We start from the raw sequence: 20,855 nt of genomic DNA, 5'->3' as shown, positions 1-20,855 counted from the left end.
GATTAAGGTAGCAGCAAACCACCAGGGCACGCTGAAAACTGAGGATACACCTAAGAGAGGATGCTGTTCCACATGCCGTGCACACCACCAGAAGAGTCCCACTACCTCTCCTACCCAAAGTCCAGGCAGAGCTACAACGTATGGAAGAACAGGGCGTGATTGTGAAAGTGACGCAACCAACAGACTGGTGCGCACCCATGGTTCCGGTGATGAAGCCGTCAGGCGCAATCAGAATCTGCGTAGGGCTCCAAAAGCTGAATGAGAACATAAAAAGAGAAAGATATCAGCTACCCACAACAGAGGAGACATTAGCTAAGCTAGCAGGATCCACTGTTTTCACTTCCCTTGATGCTGCCTCAGGCTTTTGGCAGATACCACTACACGAAGCAAGTAGGAGCCTGACAACTTTCATCACACCCTTCGGCAGGTACTGTTTCACTCGCCTTCCTTTTGGAATTAACATCGCCTCTGAAATATTTCAGCGGAAAATTAACTGTTAGAGGGCCTGGCAGGCGTAGCCGTTTACATGGATGATGTGATTGTACATGGCAAAGACATGGCGGCACTCAACAGACACCTCCAGGGCACGCTTGAGAGGATGGAACAGGCAGGCCTCAAGCTGAACAAGGAAAAGTGTGTGTATGCACAACCAGAGCTGCGATTCCTGGGCCACATCGTGGACGCTAAAGGAATAAGAGTAGACCCAAGCAAAGTAAGTGCCATAAGGGAGCTACGGGCACCCACTAACGTGCAGGAATTAAAGCGTGCATTGGGCATGATTAATTACATGAGCAAGTACATTCCTGACATGGCAACCGTAGCAGGCCCCCTATATGATCTACTAAAGGGAAAGACGGCCTGGACATGGGACCAGCCACAGCAGCAAGCGTTTCAGAGGTTGAAAGAAGCTCTCATCACCTCACCTGTACTGGCCCACTATGACCCACAATGACAAACAGCTGTTTCAGCGGACGCAAGCAGCTATGGAATAGGAGGCGTTCTCCTCCAGTTGCACGGGGACAGCTGGAAGCCAATAGCATACGGTTCAAGAAGATTGTCAGACGCAGAAACCAGGTATGCGCAAATCGAAAAGGAATGCTTAGCGGGAGTGTGGGCTTGTGAAAGGTTCCAAAAATACCTGGTAGGCATGGACAAATTCAGACTCATAACTGACCACAAACCATTGGTGCCGCTAATAAATAGCAAAGATCTGGACGCAGTACCGGTGAGGTGCCAAAGATTCTTGATGCGGCTGCTGCGATTCGACGGCAAAGCGGAATATGCACCGGGCAAAACATTGGTCATAGCAGACACTTTGTCGCTGAGCCCAATTAATGAGGTGGAAAGCACCACAGAGTCCATCATTGCAAGTCATGTGAATGCAGTGGTCCACAGCTGGCCTGTTTCACAGCGCAAGCTGGACATGATAAGATCTGCTACAGAAGAGGACGAGCAGCTGCAAAGAGTGCGAAAGCTGATCAGGGAAGGATGGCCCGACCGAGTAGCACCACAGACAGTATCAGAGACTATTACACACTGAAAGACTCACTATCAGAGTGCGAAGGCCTCATCACATCAGGCTGCCGCATTGTGATACCCAGATCCATGAGGCAGGAGATATTGGACCGCATACATGAGGGTCATCAAAGCCTGTCAAAATGCAAGGAACGGGCACAGGAGACAGTGTGGTGGCCTGGACTATCAGCAGACATGCCACTTTTGTCAGGCAAACAGACGCACTCAGCGCAAAGAACCATTACGGTCAACACCTCTGCCAGAGAGGCCGTGGCAAAAGATAGCCACTGACATCTGTGAGTATAACGGGAAACAATACTTAGTGATATCAGACTATTACTCACGCTACTTAGAAATATTACACTCACCCACTACTACTGCAGAGCAGATAGTCAGGTTGATGAAAGCCACATGTGCAAGATTTGGCATTCCTGAGCAAATTGTCAGCGACAATGGACCTCAATACACCAGTGAGGTCTGGAAAGACTTCTGCAGGCGGTTTGACATAAGGCACACCACGTCCAGCCCGTATCATCCACAAGGAAATGGACACGCGGAACGTGCTGTTCAAACAGCCAAAAGCATACTCAAGCAGGAAGACCCCCTGCTGGCTCTGATGTGCTACCGGGCCACACCAACATCATCCACTGGAGTTAGCCTGGCGGAAATGCTCATGGGCCACAAAATCCGAACAACGCTGTCGTCCTTCGAGAAGAACCTCATTCCAAAGTGGCCAGACAGAAACCTCGTGCGCCGGCGGGATGAGGAAGCCAAACAAAGACAGGCATTCTACTTCAACAGGAGACACGGAGTAAAGGAATTACCTACTCTTCGCCCAGGCGATCAAGTCCTGACAAAGCTGGATGGAGAAAAGGTCTGGAAGGGACCAGCATCAGTCTTGCAGGAATGCAGCACACCGCGCTCTTACCAGGTGGAGTCGCCAGGAGGGGGAGAGGTAAGGAGAAACAGGCGACACTTTCAACAGGTGCCGCCGGTGACAGAAGGAGAGAGCATAGACACTGAGCAGAGTCTCAGAGCCAAGTGAAGAGACACCTCAACAAAGCTCTGGACAAGGACTGGGTGGGAATAACGAAAGCCCAACACCTACACCAGATGGACAGATAAGGACCAGGTTCGGTAGAACCTGCAAGCCGGTGATAAGAATGAACATTTAGTGTAAGAAAAGCTAAAATAGTAGTAACCTAGTAGCAGTAGTTATAAAAGATAAAATGTTATTGTTCATATCAATGTGTTAGCCATGGGAGATGTTATTTGTTGAAGCCCAGGTTGTTATACCCCAGGTTCCAGAGAGAAGAACAACTTAAGGGGGAGATGTCAAGGTATCGCATAGGATACCTAATATGCATGTGCCACTTCAGTAGCCAATCAATGAGTGAGCTGCGAGGCAGCCTAGTGGCTAGAAGTATGAAGTTGCCAGTTGGTGTTGAGTTCGTGACATGTCATAAAGTGTATGCATACTGTTAGCTATAAATTAATAAACGAATATCCAAGGGAGTTCAAATAGACTGTGTTCGCCAGCAGTTTGATTTGACAAAAACCATGCTTTTCAAAAATGCTGCCCTAGGCAGATACATTTGAAAACTGGAGTTGTAGCGTGGAGAAGGCAGGGACAACTGAAATTTTCAGACGTTCGGTTTGCTTGAACTATGGTTGAAAATACGGTTTAAAGTAAACCATACAATGAGCGGCGATTCTGGGTAAAGCGTGGCCGAACAGCTAGCTGGTGGGACAACTTTGTATATGCCTATATTAAATGATATATCAAATATAAACATTAAAAAAAAAAAAAATTCTGATTCAAATTTCTCGCAGGCACATCGTTTTCATTTAGCAGCTGATATGTCATGCTGAAACACCTCTTGTTTCGTTACTAATACATAATTAGGCGCACTTTACGCATCTCCTCCCATCTCTTTGCGACGAACACCCACTTTCCCTTATACCCTCCCAGCAGCGATAATCTAAAGTGCGCCACCTTTGTAAATATGGTTTTAAGTTTTTACCCGCTATTTTACGCCTGAAACGGGCGCAATCCTGTTAGTAAATGAGGCCCTCAGACCTTAGACCCTGCCATAAACCCCAAACCACAATGGTGGGTTTTGCTACACCCCCAGCCGAGACATAGCCAGGGGTGTTGCATCGGCACTAGCCTATACGTTTTGCAGTGTAGCAACACCTAGTAGAGTGCAGAATCGATAGTTACTGGGCATGGAACTCCACTTCTAAGAAACAAGTGAAGCCATTTCACTCTGTTTTGGCTAATCCCGCTGTCACCAGTGTCTGTGTCATCAGAGGCGGGGGTGGGGAAGTGTCATGTTGGAATATGGCTTTTTGTGACCCAGGTTCTATATAAAAGCAAGCTTAATTGCACCAGGGCATTACTCACCAGATATACAACACTCCCCGGTGTACCATCATGCACGCTTGGGCTTGCCACCAGGGCAGACAGGAAGCCAGTCAGTAACACCCATCTGCCTGCTCTTCTGCGTGCGGCCGCCACATCTTCGCTAGATGCAGTGCTGCCCCATGTGCCAGGTGACTCTCCTCCACCGTCCCCAGCGAGCTCATGGGGGAATGGATGGCCAGTTCTGATAGAGATACCAGCAGTAGGGTGACATTGCGCTGTGGCGGCGGTTTGGACCCCCCCCCCCCACAAACAACTTGTTGATCGCCTTGGCCTCCACCTCTTGTGGTGACTACGCAGAAAAGGCTTTTTACGCATTACCGTTCCATTGAGCTGTTCCTTGTTCAAAGTGCGCTGGACTGTGGAACGATGTACAATGACACCATCAGCAGCAAGATGTTCTTTAGAGGTGGTCTGTGGTTTGTCTGTGACTAACCATTCTTCGTCTCTGCCTACCGCATCTTTCCTTCACACTGTTCCTGTGGCCTTCCATTCTTTTACTACATTTCTGACTGTGGAGACAGACACCTCAAACCTTTTTGATAACTTTTTATATCCCTCTCCTTATTCATATTGACGAAATCATCTTAGTTTTTACGTAATTAGAGAGTTCTTTATTGGTTCCCATGTTGCTACTTTCCAACAGAGAATGACATTTTGTGTTTCAATCAATCAGCATTAAGTGACTACAGGTATTCAAATCAACACACTTGAAAGGGTGACCACATTTTTGCACAGCCAATTCACATTTTATTTGATTTCATACAACTCAATACTGCTACATTAAGAATTGTTGTCTGAAAAATATCCCATTATCCAACTTTCTCTAGAAAATGAATGGCATATTGCTAGGATGTTAGGCAATCTAGAGGCAAGTTTTGCTTATTATTAGTGTGGTGACAAACACATACAAGAGACATATGGAGTACATACATTATATGGTATGTATAATATTTTTTATATGAAGCAAAGACACCTTTATCACTTCATCAGACAGATCACACCTTCCAAGTCCAACCTCCCCCTTTCCTCCCCCGGTTGCTGAGATGACACTTAACAAGAACACCGCAGACCACCCAGCCACAGTAAACTGAAACCAAAAGCTCACCGAGTTTGAAATTTGAGCATTTCCAGCATCTTTCTTTCTCGCTTGTCTGCTTGTTACCAGATTCTTGCCAACACCAGAATAACACAATGCTATTCATGATTGAAGTACTCACATCCATAATGCCCTTCTGGCCTACCTGATTTTGTGATAATTCAGGATCTTGAAGGCCTGTGTGTATCTGCACAGTTGTCTTACCATGTAGTCTAATCACGTCAGTGTAAATTGTCAGATAATTATTCTCAGTGGAAGAACAAGCAAATGAAATGAAAAGGCAATGAAAAACTCATCCTCAAAGCACAAGAAAAATAAAAAACACCCAGGGATACAAAACTCATTTCTGTGTGATAACTGCTACACGTGTCAGATTAGTCCTAGACATTAGATGTATTTACACCAGAAAGGTTCATTCTGCATTCAGGTCTTCAAGGATTATCAAGATAAATTATGCAGGATAAATGTTTCAATCGGCTGTGGTTTTATTGTCATGAAATCAATTTTATTCAATTTACCTCGTGGTGATCTGAAAATGCATTTTTCTATTCTTTTGTCTTCTGAATCATATAAACCATTACTCAGACCACCAAACATTTCCATCCGTGAACCACTTCCTTTGCTCCACCTCCCACCACTGTCTTTTGTATAACACCTGTCAGGTTTCAAGCATTGCCACCAAAACTCAGAGACCCTTACAGTCGTCAGTCAAATGACTGTTATGATACAACGGCCACTACAAGCACAGTAGCAAGGTAAGACTTCCTTCTTGACTTCAGGTTTGTCACAAACAAATGGATTAACAACATTTAAACACTTGGCTGGTCGAAACCCAATTTCTAAGCTGGCTACTACAACAAAAGTTAAAGACACATTTAAAGCCTACCTGCCAACATTTGAGTAGAAAAATCTGGGAGATTTTGGCGGCGGCGGTGGATGGGGAGTTTTGAGGCGGGCATGGATGGCAGAGGCGGGCAAATGTTGGGTTTTGAGGGATGTTGTGCATATAAGTCTTTATAGACAACATATTTATTATGTAGGATGTAGTCTTCAGTATATAAATAAATACACAATAACTGTATTTATTAACAAAACCAATTTATTTATTTATTATTATGTATGTATTCACAATGAATATATTCACAATCACTTATTTATTATTATAACTAACTATTGCAATAACTTATTATTTATTTTTATTACAAAATCACAGTTGATGTAAGTCTTGCACAGGTCTCAGGATATGTGTGTTGTAGTATTGTATATGTAGGTGGCTGACCTGGCTGCCCTAAGTGTTTTCTTAGATGGGGTGTACTTCGAAGGAGGCTTAGTATAGTTTATTTTGCAAAACAAGAGAGAGCACAAAGTGCTGTTGTTCAAACTTGTTCTATTCTCTGTAACTATTTTTTTTAACCATACTGACATTCCTCTCTGAGGAGGCATTGCTATGTGGAATGCCAAGTAATGCCTTCATCAGCATCAGCAACCAACATCAACTGCGCAATAGGATGTTGGTTGCCAGATTGACAAATGGGTTGAAAATGGTATAGTGTATTTATTGTGTAAGACATGATTGCATTGCATACATGATCTGGCAACTTTAGAACATTGTACAAACATTTTGATTTGATTATTAATACAAAACGTTTGGACCTCGTAAAATACGCGAGATTCCCGGGAGAAATGACAAAACGGGAGGGGGGCGGGAGATGGGTAAGAATACGGGGAGTTGGCATGTATGGTTTAAAGACACATATGTTTCATGTTGTTTTGACTGGAAATCTCCAGTTTTATTTAGGAGAGGATTCACAAAGTGCTATATGATAGCTATTTAACCAATATGTCCATATAGCTACTGCTAAGGAAGAACTTTTCAGGAAAAAAACAAAACGAGACATGTCTGCTGGGGTAATTTCCTCATTATACACAAGAGTGATTACTGCACTAAAACATGTTATGTTTGTAAATGTATTAAGCAAGTTCTTGACAAGACATTCCTTCCATTGTTCTTGATGCGTATTGTTTGTGGCACACTATAAAATGTGTGTAAAAGCATGGACATGAAGACTGTTAAGCAGGCCTAAAAAAATGACGGTCGACTTAAAGAGTTGAAGAACTGTAACAGATTAGCATGTGACTTAGAAACATTGCTTTATCTGATTAATTCTCTATGGTGCGAAATGTGGTCAAATCTGACATGAGATAAAGTAAACCGGATGAACAAACAGAAAATTACTGTGCAGTGCCCTGGGGCCCTGAGGTTCACAATGCAATGAAGTGAGGTTAAGAAGTCATGCACTGATGCGTTTTTTTACTTAAAGGCACAGTCCGCAAATCTGGCAAAAGTTTGTTGATACTTCGGCTCAACAGCCAATCAAATTACAGCCCTGCCTTCCATGCTCCTGACGTAATATGTTGATTAGCTGGAATTGTTTATGGCTCGGTCTGAGATGCTATGTTTGTTTCCCATTTACAGAGCCAAAACTGTGTACATACGCTGGAGTTTTTTGAGTGCATTAAACTGATAGCTAGAGGACTGTGAGGAGGAATTCACTGAATTTGTCAAAAACTGTACGGAATTGGCCCTTTAAGAGATTTCTGTTTGTTTTTTAATCTATTGTACTAATCAGGCCTTGCTCCTTTCTTGAACACAGATCCAGGCCGTTTGACCATGGGTGTTTCAACAGTTACCTTTCGGATGGCCGTCTATCTCACCCTCATACCCCTGACTACCCAGTCATGCACTAGAGGCCTACCCCGTGAGTGCAAAGAGGCTGAGTTTGCCCCAGGATCCAACCTGGCCGGTGAGGGCTTTGACATCACCAAGATGGAGCGCAAGGGAGCCTTCGTCATTGACATGAACCTATGGAGGCGGGAGAATAACACCTGCATGCTGTGCGGGAACCCGTATCAAGAGGGGAAGATGCAGAAAGTCCCACTACCTGTGGTGGACTGGAGAGTCAGTCAGAAATGCAGCATGAAGGTTGCCAGCTCACAGTACCAGTCTAGTGAGTCCCTGGTCAAAGCCAGTACCACCAGTGTGGAGAACAACTGGAAAGCTGATTTAAAAGTAGAGACCAAAAGGGGAGCTGGATCCTTGATGCTGGCTGGAAGCCAGTCCAAATTGGCTGAGTACTCCATGGAAAAAACTAAAAAGGACAAGTTTACCTTCTTGAGCCATAAGATGGTCTGTAGTTACTACAGGTATGGAAAGGCCTTTTATTAGACGTAGTGTTCTAAATGCAACATGCGTCACTGCATAGTATATAGTTACTGCAGTGCATAGCATATGTGTTTGTGTAAGTGACACAGAGACAACCAAAAAAGGTTTAAATGAATAAACCAGTTACTGGTTTTACATTGCTATTGTGGTTGGAAATGAGTGCACATTGAGTTGTTATGACTAATACCACACTTTGAAATAAGATATAAAGATAAACTTTATTTTATATTTTACCTGTTACTGAATCCCTCTGTTGCCATGTCCAGCTACAGGGTTTCCAACCAGCCCCATCTCCACCCAGAGTTTCAGCACGCCATTAATCAACTTCCAAAGAAATACAGCAGTGTGAACAAGCAGCGTTTCTACAAGCTTATCAACAACTATGGCACTCATTACATGACAAAGGCAAGCATGAGGAACAGATTATCCATGTCACATGTACAAAATGCAGTCTCTTCATATCACTTATTTAATTCCTGACATGATGTGTATAACCCTTAGATGTCCTAAATGTCAAATACCTATGGCGTCATTTTATTACGCTATCACAGTAGCTCTGATGCCAGGCATATCTTATATAATGAGACCCTCAATATTTGTATGAATTCTAAATGGCAGTCACCAGCAATTTCAGTCTGCACCACTGGTTTGAAATGAGATCTGCAGCGAAAACTATGACATAAACTATTTGACAAAAATAGTTTTTACACATGATGATTAACACGTGATTAACATCAGGTGCACACTTTCACTATGCTTCTCTTTAGGTGACTCTGGGCGGGATGGTGCAGTCGGTGACCAGCATCAGGCAGTGCATGGCCTCTTTACAGGGCCTGTCCTCAGACGAGATCAAGATGTGTCTGGATGTGGAAGCCTCAGCCAGCGTGGGAGACAAATTCAAGTCAGGGGCAGAGATGAAGCACTGTCAGGAGGCAAAGGAGAAGACAGAGGCCAAGAACAGTTTCTCCAACAACTTCAGTGACAGGTGGGCTAAGAAGGTTGTGATAATATGCCTGTTTGGTGGTCCAGCCGTGGTATACTCTACTGTCCAAAGATGACCTTTTAAGATCTTTAAGACCTTTTTCAATGTTCTTTGCTTTTTAAAAGGGAGTTGTTTCTTGTCAGAGTCACTTGTGTGCTTGCTCTACAGTGTTTGGGCCTCAGGCTGTGTTAAGTGTCTTGAGACATTGTTAACTGTGGCGCACTGTAAATGAATAAAACTGGATTTAATTTTCATTCATCCTACCAGGCTCACAGAGATCTTTGGTGGCCACACCACCGAGCCTGAGCTTCTCTTCTCTGCGGACAAAGACCCGGCTGCTTACAAGGAGTGGCTCTCCTCCCTGCCACTCAACCCAGATGTGATCTCCTATTCGCTGGATCCCCTCCATGAGTTGCTGCCCCCCAACCTTCCACTGAGGAAACAGCTACGCAAAGCAATTAGACATTATGTTCTGGAGAGTGGACTCTGGCAAAACTGCACTGAGCCCTGCAAGTCTGGCATCAAAAGAAACGCAAAGGAGCCCTGTACGTGCAGTTGCCATGGTGATCCTGGTGTTGGAAGTGACTGTTGTCCCACTAAACGTGGTCTTGCTCGGGTCATCATCACTGCGGTGAGGGCCACTGGTTTGTGGGGCGACACCAGCACAGCTACAGATGCCTTCGTGAAGGTGTTCAACTCTCAGAACTTGCAACTTGGACGAACCTCTGTGATTTGGAACAACAACTCACCTTGGTGGATCTCAGCCTTTGACATCGGTGATGTCCTTCTCTCTCAGACCAGGGCGGTGAAGTTTGAGGTATGGGACGAGGACAGCGGGTGGGATGACGACCTGCTCGGAACATGCACCGTGGACCTCAAGGAAGGGACAAAAGAGGGTGTGTGTCGCCTGAACCACGGGATGTTCTTCTACAAACTCCAAGTGACCTGTGGCCCAAGCCTGAGCGGCCCGTCCTGTTCTGAGTATGTGAGCTCTCCCATGAACGGTCACCTGGAGAGGCTGTATGTGTCTCGCCATTCCCGGCCCATACCAAAGGACATGCTCATAAAAATGGGAGTGTTTGGGGATGAACACCCTACGCATTTAAATCTGACTAATCCAAACTGACATTTTCTCTTTCTTTTTTTATCGTCTCATTAAGGATTTATGTACTCAGCAAGATTAATATTTATCTATCTTACATTATATTTACTTTTATTCACTGGGTAAATGCTTTTGTCCAAAGCCACTTATAACAATCAAGCTACTGCCAGTTAGCAGACCTTTCCAGAGTAAACAGAGTAACCAGAAAGTTCTAATTCTAGTCAATCTGACAAAGTGCAAAAGAAGCAGATAGAAGTAGTGCACTGTATGTGCGATAGTGTTAGGCGTATTAGGGTGATCTCGGGTGAAAAAGTGATCTCGGAGAGATTCTTCAAGATAGAGAGGGATGCTCCTGCCGTGATAACATTTGGTAGCTTGTTCCACCATCAAAGAACACCAAATGAGAACAGTCTGGACTGTAATTGTCTTCTCTGGAGGGGTAATATGGCCAGACTGGGTTCCTTAGAGGAAAGCAGTCGGCGAGAAAGAGCAAAAGCTTGAATGATGGAGTTTATGTAGCTGAATACAGATGCAAAGGAGCCCTGTATGTGCGGTTGCCATGGCGATCCTAGTGTAAGAAATGACTGTGGTCCTTAAATGTGGTCTTGCTCGGGTCGGGGTTGTGTGTCGCCTGAACCACGGGATGTTCTTCTACAAGCTCCAAGTGACCTGTGGCCCAAGCCTGAGTGGCCCGTCCTGTTCTGAGTATGTGAGCTCTCCCATGAACGGTCACCTGGAGAGGCTGTATGTGTCTCGCCATTCCCGGCCCATACCAAAGGACATGCTCATAAAAATGGGAGTGTTTGGGGATGAACACCCTTCGTATTTAAATCTTACTAATCCAAACTGACATTTTCTCTTTCTTTTTTTGTTGCCTCATTAAGGATTTATGTACTCAGCAAGATTAATATTTATCTATCCTACATTATATATATATATTTACATTTAGACAACTGCAAGTAGTAGAGACCTTTCCTGTGTTTCACTATGATGTATTGACTAATAAAGCATTTGGTAGTTGGCAATAAATTGCAATTCTTTTTTAATTACATTTTGTCACTTTTTTGTGATATGAACACCACATACAACTGACAACTGACCCTGACAAAAACAAGCACCTTCATGACATCTCATTCAGCTGGTGAAATAACTACTGCCATATGATTAATGCAGCCCATCTAACTGACATCCTAACTTAAATATACCATACCAACACTTAGGAGGTTATAAAACTGTGTTTCCTGACAGATTATGATGACATGGACTCTTTACTGTTATACATCAGCCTGAAATTTAAGTAACTGAAACTAACGGAATGAGAACAAACATCTTGGAATGTCTCAGGCCCTGCAGAGCGTTCCCAACGGACAGACCTGCGCAGATCAGTCTCCATGCTTGAACTGAGGAATACGGGTGCCTGCCATACTGGCCGGTAGTGACTGGACGCCTTGCCTACGGGTTTGAGCGTGCTGCTGATTTTGTATGGACTGCCTCATATATGGATTTTAGTACTGGTCGGTGGGTACGGACAACCAGTACAAACTTAATATTTCTTCCCTACTACAGGCTGTTGGGAGAGGGCAAAAGACTACTAGGGGTAAGGGTAGTAATAACCATTGTTGACTATTAGACACATGGACAAGGATGACTCCTCTTTTGATGTGGGGTGCCGTGTTGCTGTGGGCTTTTGTTTGGGGCTTTGCTTGAATAGCATATATTCATAATGCCTTTTGGCAGGTATCTTGCGGTGGTGTGAACATTGTGTGGGACTCTCCTTTTAAGACAAGTGGCCATCAGTGGGGGTTATGCCTAGCGCCTAGTGGTGTTCTGTGTACAGCGGCTCTCTGGTCACAGTCCTGTCATATTTAATAAACATTTGTAAAACCCTTCCTGCTCCTGCGTGTTGTCTGGGACCAGAGGGTGGTTACTTGGCACGACAATTACTTTATCAGTACATTTTTCTCTCTGTAGAGAAATGCTTTAACAATGTTTGGCTGGGGAAAAGATACATACTGACAATGCGACAGTGGTTCAGGAGGTAGAGAAGTCGTTTAGTAATCAGAAGGTTGCTAGTTCGATTCCCACTGTCGAAGCGTCCTTGAGCAAGACACCGAACCCCTAATTGCTCCTGATGTGCAGTGTGCCATCAGTGTAAATGTAAAATGTGTATACATTGTAAGTCGCTTTGGATAAAAGCGTCTGCTAAATGACTAAATGTAAATGTAATACACTCAGACACACAAACAGCTTGATGATGGCCTTGGCCTCCACCTCTTGTGGTGACGATGCAGAAAAGGCTTTTTACGCATTACCCGTCCATTGAGCTGTTCCTTGTTCAAAGTGCCCTGGACTGTGGAACGATGTACAATGACACCATCAGCAGCAAGATGTTCTTTAGAGGTGGTCTGACAATTTTACAACTTTACATACAACATTAAGGATAATTGAAAAACATCCCATTATCCAACTTTTTCTAGAAAATGAATGACATATTGCTGTGATGTTTAGCGATCTAGAGGCAAGTTTTGCATATTATTATTGTGGCGACAAACACATACAAGAGACATATGGAGTACATACTTTACATGGTATGTATAATATTTTTTATATGAAGCAAAGACACCTTTATCACTTCATCAGAAAGATCACACCTTCCAAGTCCAACCTCCCCCTTTCCTCCCCCGGTTGCTGAGATGACGCTTAACAAGAACACCGCAGACCACCCAGCCACAGTAAACTGAAACCAAAAGCTCACTGAGTTTGAAATTTAAGCATTTCCAGCATGTAATATTCTTTCTTGCTTGTCTGTTTGTTACCACATTCTTGCCAACACTAGAAATACAACAGTGCTATTCATGATTGAAGTTCACACATAGCCATCCATAATCCACTTTTGGCCTACCTGATTTTGTGATATTTCAGGATCTTGAAGACCTGTGTGTTTCTGCTCAGTTGTCTTACTATGTAGTCTAATCACGTCAGTGTGAATTGTCAGATAATTATTCTCAGTGGAAGAACAAGCTAATCTAAATATGTCCCACTTTGTCCCTATCTGCTACAAAGAACTCCATTGCACAGTACCATACAACAAGCATTTCAAGGTTTCAAGTTTTATGTCTTCATGAAACATTGCCCTCATATTGCCTATTCAACATTTAAACTTCAGACGAAAAGCCAATGAAAAATTCCTCCAACACATTCCTCCTTTTTTTTTTAAACACACAGGGATACAGAAATAATTCCTGTGTGATAACTGCTACACGTGTCAGATTAGTCCTAGACATTAGATGAAGCTACACCAGATAGGTTCATTCTGCATTCTTGTTAATGGTCTTTAAGGATTCTCGAGAAGTTGTGCAGGATAAATGTTTCAATCAGCTGTGGTTTTATTGTCATCAATTTCATTCAATTTACCTCTTGGTGATCTGATAATGCATTTTTATCAGCAAATTACTTTAGCATGAGGGGTCTAAGGTTTCAGGTCTCGGCCACTTCAGAGAAATGACATGACGACACAAACATTAGACTGGAAGATCAATGCACATGAAAAATCGTGTCAGTTTCTCAGTCACCTTATCACACCACCATTTGCCCACATCCATTTGTGTCTGTCTCTCTCTCTCTCTCTCTCTCTCTCTCTCTCTCTCTCTCTCTAACTCTATTCTTTTGTCTCTTAATCATGTAAACCATTACTCAGACCACCAAACATTTCCATCCACAAACCACTACCTTTGCTCCACCTCCCATCTCTGTCTTTATATTGTTAGGTTGCAAGTCACCCCTTACAGTCATCAGTCAGATGACTAATATAATATAACGGCCACTACAAGCACAGTAGCAAGGTAAGACTTCCTTTTTCACCATAGGTTTGTCACAAACCAATGGATTAACAGAGACACTATGTTTGTTTCCCATTTACAGAACCAAAACTGTGTACATACGCTGACGTTTTGACGGGTGTATACATTAAACTGATAGCTAGATGACCGTGAGGAGGAATTCACTGAATTTGTCAAAAAGTGTATGGAATTGGCCCTTTAAGGGATTTCTTTTTGTGTTTTTGTCTGTTGTACTAATCAGGCCTTGCACCTTTTTTGAGCACAGCTCCAGGCCGTTTGACCATGGGTGTTTCAACCGTTACCTTTCTGGTAGCTGTCCATCTCACCCTCATACCCCTGACTACCCAGTCATGCACTAGAGGCCTACCCCGTGAGTGCAAAGAGGCTGAGTTTGCCCCAGGATCCAACCTGGCCGGAGAGGGCTTTGACATCACCAAGATGCAGCGCAAGGGAGCCTTCGTCATTGACATGAACCTATGGAGGCGGGAGAATAACACCTGCATGCTGTGCAGGAACCCGTATCAAGAGGGGAAGATGCAGAAAGTCCCACTACCTGTGGTGGACTGGAGAGCCAGTCATAAATGCGACATTAAGGTTGCCAGCTCACAGTACCAGTCCAGTGAGTCCCTGGTCAAAGCCAGTACCTCCAGTGTGGAGAACAACTGGAAAGCTGATTTAAAAGTAGAGACCAAAATGAGAGCTGGATCCTTAATGCTGGCTGGAAGCCAGTCCAAATTGGCTGAGTACTCCATGGAAAAAACAAAAAAGGACAAATTTACCTTCTTGAACCATAAGATGGTCTGTAGTTACTACAGGTATGGAAAGGCCTTTTATTAGACGTAGTGTTTCTAAATGCAACATGCGTCACTGCATAGTATATAGTTACTGCAGTGTATAGCATATGTGCTTGTGTGAGTGACACAGAGACAACCAAAAAAGGTTTAAATGAATAAACCAGTTACTGGTTTTAAATTGTTATTGTGGTTGGAAATGAGTGCAGATTGAGATGTAATGGCTAATACCACACTTTGAAATATGATATAAAGATAAACTTTATTTGACATTTTACCTGTTACTGAATCCCTCTGTTGCCATGTCCAGCTACAGGCTTTCCAACCAGCCCCGTCTCCACCCAGAGTTTCAGCGCGCCATTAATCAACTTCCAAAGAAATACAGCAGTGTGAACAAGCAGCGTTTCTACAAGCTTATCAACAACTATGGCACTCATTACATGACAAAGGCAAGCATGGGGAACAGATTATCCATGTCACATGTACAAAATGCAGTCCCTTCATATCGCTTATTTAATTCCTGACATGATGTTTATAACCCTTAGCGTAGCTGCATCGGCTATCGGCCAGTCTGTTAAACAATCTATATGCTACGTTTATTTATAGATTAACATATCGTAGCCGTAGCCGATAATACACGCATGCCCCGTTACGAATTACGATAGTTGCTCTGAATGTCAAATACAGAATAGCTCTGATGCCAGGCATGTCTTATATAATGAGACTTTCAATATTTGTATGAATTCTAAATGCCAGTCACCAGCAATTTGAGTGTGCACCACTGGTTTGAAATGAGATTTACAACGAAAACGATGACATAACCAACATTATTGGACAAGAATTGTTTTTACGCATGTATGTGATTTACTTCAGGTGTACACTTTCCCTATGCTTCTCTTTAGGTGACTCTGGGCGGGATGGTGCAGTCGGTGACCAGCATCAGGCAGTGCATGGCCTCTTTACAGGGCCTGTCCTCAGACGAGATCAAGATGTGTCTGGATGTGGAAGCCTCAGCCAGCGTGGGAGACAAAGTCAAGTCAGGGGCAGAGATGAAGCACTGTCAGGAGGCAAAAAAGAAGACAGAGGGCAAGAACAGTTTCTCCAGCAGCTTCAGTGACAGGTGGGCTAAGAAGTTTGTGATAATATGCCTTTTTGGTGGTCTAGCTGTGGTATACTCTACTGTCCTAAGATTACCTTTTAAGATCTTTAAGACCTTTTTCAATTTTTTTTGCTTATTAAAAGGGAGTTGTTTCTTGTCAGAGTCACTTGTTTGCTTGCTCTAAAGTGTTTGGGCCTCAGGCTCTGTAAAGTGCCTTGAGCCAATGTTAACTGTGAATGGCGCACTAGAAATGAATAAAACTGGATTTAATTTTCATTCATCCTACCAGGCTCACAGAGATCTTTGGTGGCCACACCACCGAGCCTGAGCTTCTCTTCTCTGCAGACAAAGACCCGGCTGCTTACAAGGAGTGGCTCTCCTCCCTGCCACTCAACCCAGATGTGATCTCCTATTCACTGGATCCCCTCCATGAGTTGCTGCCCCCCAACCTTCCACTGAGGAAACAGCTACGCAAAGCAATTAGACATTATGTTCTAGAGAGAGGACTCTGGCAAAACTGCACTGAGCCCTGCAAGTCTGGCATCAAAAGAAACGCAAAGGAGCCCTGTATGTGCAGTTGCCATGGTGCTCCTGGTGTAGGAAGTGACTGTTGTCCCACTAAACTCGGTCTTGCTCGGGTCATCATCACTGCGGTGAAGGCCACTGGTTTGTGGGGCGACACCACCTCACGTACAGATGCCTACGTGAAGGTGTTCAGCTCTCAGAACTTGCGACTCGAAAGAACCCATGTGATTTGGAACAACAACTCACCTTGGTGGAACTCGGCCTTTGACATCGGTGATGTCCTTCTCTCTCAGACCAGGACGGTGAAGTTTGAGGTATGGGACGAGGACAGCGGGTGGGATGACGACCTGCTCGGAACATGCACCGTGGACCTCAAGGAAGGGACAAAAGAGGGTGTGTGTCGCCTGAACCACGGGATGCTCTTCTACAAGCTCCAAGTGACCTGTGGCCCAAGCCTGAGCGGCCCGTCCTGTTCTGAGTATGTGAGCTCTCCCATGAACGGTCACCTGGAGAGGCTGTATGTGTCTCGCCATTCCCGGCCCATACCAAAGGACATGCTCATAAAAATGGGAGTGTTTGGGGATGAACACCCTACGCATTTCAATCTTACTAATCCAAACTGAAGTTTTCTCTTTTTTTTTTTATGTCTCAGAAAGGATTGATATTTATCTATCCTACATTATATTTACTTTTATTCACTGGGTAAAAGCTTTTTTCCAAAGCCACTTATAACAATCAAGCTACTGAAAGTTAGGAGATCTTTCCAGATGTGAGAAGGGGAAATTCCCCCTTCTCACCGCTTCGCACTCCCACCAGAATGGAGTCTGATTCGTGTTGCCCAACACGAGCGGGAGAGAAAATTTGACGCACACACACTGTTCGTGGGGTGGCCGCCTTGGTCCCTCACACCAGAGTAAGCACAAAGTATTAATTCTAGCCAATCTAGTAAAAAGAGCAAAAGAAAGCCGATGGAACAGATGTGAATGATATGGTATGGTCAATTAGTGATTGTATGGTATGTCAATTATTGTGCAATATTCTTCAACCTCTTTTTATCTCTGAAGTCTTGTAGTTTCTGCTTCATTATGCATTACAATAAACATTTTACTGGCACAACAAGAATCTGTTATTTTGTTATCGTATTAAGTGTACATTTTTTTAAAGATTAATAACTGCTGCATGGGTTAATAATGAGATATGGGCTAAGAGAGGATTTCCCTAATGACTGTGTGTGTGTGTGTGTGTGTGTGTGTGTGTGTGTGTGTGTATGTGTGTGTGTGTGTGTGTGTATGTGTGTGCGCGTGTGTGTGTGTGTGTGTGTGTACACGATGAAGAATTATGTTAGTCCAAAAGGTGAAAGACGTGTATGTCATTTATATATGTGCTACATCATTTGAGTATCTGAACATGATTTGGCTCTCAAAGGGACCAGCAGCATTAGATTCAATGTAATGTAAAGGGCAACGTAGAATTCATCTCTCATTCACTTAGGTTTAGTTAGTCATTTCAAAGCTGGTCATCAGTTTGGCTTAAGCAGTGCAAATTCAGTAGAAGTAACTTACCTAACGCAGGTGTGCAAATTATTAATCAGCCCAGAATGTGATGTTTCATAGAGAGGGGTCAGGTGACAGGTCTTAACCAATCAGAGACCGGAATTACTTATTTACTTACCACCCATTGTCTGGTTACCACCCATCCTCTACCGACAGGTGTGATTTAAGTGCCGTCACTATGACTGAGTGTGCGCTCTGACTGCCATACCAGTGGCTCTTTGGCATCATGATCAGAGTGTAAAGGCCCCGTCACACCATAACGTTCTGGTCAACATTGTGTGCGCTCTGACTGCCAGTGGCTCTTTGGCATCATGATCAGGGTGTAAGTTCAAGGCTGCGTGTGGCGACTGCTTTTTCCCTTTGCTACAAAGGGACCTCACCCTCCCCTGAAACATGAAGTCCTTTACTGCAGAAATAACAGGCCAGCCTAAGGGTCTTTAGGAGGCTGAGATCCAGGCAAAAGGAAGAGAAAAAAAAGGCTGCCTTAAAAAGAGGAAGAGGAAGAATATACCAGTAGGCTAGGTTAATATCTCCGTTGGGAGAGCTAAACTTAAAAGACTGGCAATAACAAAAAACTGCAAATACCCACGCACACTCTTAATGTGGCGCAAGCCAATTAGCCACCCATTTACAGGCTACAATGCCCGTGGGGACACAGGTTCGATTCCGGCCTGCTGTCGTTTCCCGATCCTCTCCTCACTTCCTGTCCTAAACACTTCACTGTCCTATCCAAATAAAGGAAAAAAGCCCATAAATAAATCTTAAAAGAAAATACTTATACTAAATGATTATATTAAATAATATAAATTAAGGGCTAAACTTGGGTAGCACCCGGGTTACAGTAACATTTTAGTTCAGTTTATGAAATGCATATACTTAGTTGTTTCAACTAGACACATTGTCAATAAAACTTCCTTCTGTGATGTATGGCCAGACATTGTTTCTGAGAGGAAAGTGAAGGGCAAAAAGGAGCATAAGTTGATAAGTGAGTGATGGAGTTTAGGTAGCTGGATACAGACTCAGTAGACAATCTGTAGGCTAGCATTAGTGAAGGATATGTTATGGTCAATTAGTGATTGTATGGTATGTCAATTATTCAAGCAATATGATACCGGTGAGAGTGGAGTTGGTCAAGGATATCCCCACAGCTGTGATCTGGCTGTAGGCATGAGGACAGCTGACATCACAGCGACACTACGTCCAGGAACCCCTGTGGTCTGCAGCAGCTAATCTCCTCAGTGGAACAGAAGATGTGCAGGGACACTCAGGAGCTGCCGTCCCCAGTGATTGACTCCTAAAGTGGGGGACAGGCCTGTTCCAGGATCCCCCCCCCCCCCCAGTCTATATATCCCTGCCTGGTGGGGACCAAATTTACCTCCTCCTTACGGTAGCCGACAAGGGCAAATGCACAACACAACCACATACACGAATGAGCTGCAAATACAAACAACCAAACCAAATACATTTGTTTTCGGGATTTGTGTGTTTTTTACTTTTGATTCTGTATTTGCGGCGTGTTTGTTGTCAATGTATTTGTTAATGCTACACCACCAACAGGTCATATAAAATACCTCAAATAAATATATCTATGTAAAACGCTACAATGTGAGAACAGTTGACTCCAGTGCAAACAACAATAAACTCAGAAATGAGTCACTGTCTGCGCTCGCACTGGTGTGGCAACAGAGATGACACCGCCAGCTTTGGGATGATTCTGGTTCCTGGCTTTTCAGAATGTCACTAAGCACAAATACTCTATTTCAGTGTGAAAAGTACAGAATGCTAGCCAAATGAAAGAAAAAAAGAAAATGATTCAGTGCAGCATATCGTCGTATTTTACAGGACCCTCATAAAATATCTGAGAAATATTCAGAATGAAAATGTGACCATAGGAGATACTGTTGTTAGGGTGGAGTACAACACCCAGGCTGACTCAAATGATGTGACCAACAAGCAGGCATTAACAAGCAACAAGGACAAGTCAATATGAAGTGGAAAAAGATGCATCTTAACATATTAGTGTGAAGAATGCTGTTTAGTGTTTAACTTGAATGATTGGAATGTCTGCTGTAACCAAATCAGTAAGCTTGATTTATTCAAGTTCCTGTCTAGGAAGATCCCTGGTTAACAATTTGCAGATGGTGAAAAAAAAGCCCAAATTTGGATTAATCAATTCAGCCAACTCTAGTGCAGAAAACATCTTGTAGTATTCGCACAAACAAACAGCTGACGAGCGCTTGCAACGCACACCTGCCTTTATGTTTGCTGTTTAAACCACGCTTTCACATTTGCAAGACATAGTCTACTACTGTAACAGGCTTCATAGTCTATTGTATATAGCCTGCTGTGGTTTGGATTTTTTTTTCAGAAATAAGAATGTTTAAAACTATCCCCTCTGATTATTTCACAAATCTCACCCTGGGCCTGTTTGAATCTCTAAATGTCTGCTTTTCAATTTTTGTTATCGGCCATGGCTCATATCTTGTTGTGTCTTTATATGAGCGTACCCTCGGTCTGTAGAACACTGTGTGCATGAAAGGCCTGTGGCTTCCTGTTCCTGTTTATGAGGTTTTCAAAGGAACTCAACACAGACACGAGAAGTGGCCCTGCACGTTGCCACGTTATTTGTCTGCTTATGTTTTTTATCGGCTCAGACTTGTCAACCATGGCACCACAAACTGCTAGCTGACCACCAAAAGTCA

At 43.6% G+C, this 20,855-nt stretch overlaps 2 protein-coding genes across 2 annotated transcripts; both read left to right on the top strand.

The window, feature by feature from the left end:
• Positions 1–5,695: 5,695 nt before the first annotated feature.
• On the top strand, positions 5,696–11,392 carry LOC105897655 (perforin-1-like). Its single transcript, XM_031587064.2, has 5 exons — positions 5,696–5,794; positions 7,694–8,243; positions 8,529–8,667; positions 9,030–9,247; positions 9,512–11,392. The coding sequence occupies exons 2-5, from the start codon at positions 7,711–7,713 to the stop codon at positions 10,368–10,370; spliced, it is 1,749 nt and encodes a 582-aa protein (XP_031442924.1). The 5' UTR covers positions 5,696–5,794; positions 7,694–7,710; the 3' UTR covers positions 10,371–11,392.
• A 3,066-nt stretch (positions 11,393–14,458) lies between these two features.
• LOC105897654 (perforin-1-like) lies at positions 14,459–17,862 on the top strand. Its single transcript, XM_031573397.2, has 4 exons — positions 14,459–15,000; positions 15,287–15,425; positions 15,879–16,096; positions 16,365–17,862. Exons 1-4 carry the CDS (start codon positions 14,468–14,470, stop codon positions 17,221–17,223), a joined length of 1,749 nt encoding a protein of 582 aa, XP_031429257.1. The 5' UTR covers positions 14,459–14,467; the 3' UTR covers positions 17,224–17,862.
• Positions 17,863–20,855: the final 2,993 nt, after the last annotated feature.

Source organism: Clupea harengus, chromosome 1 (assembly GCF_900700415.2).
Source record: "Clupea harengus chromosome 1, Ch_v2.0.2, whole genome shotgun sequence".
NCBI classification, from domain to species: Eukaryota; Metazoa; Chordata; class Actinopteri; order Clupeiformes; family Clupeidae; genus Clupea; species Clupea harengus.
This window is presented reverse-complemented; position numbering and strand designations above follow the sequence as displayed.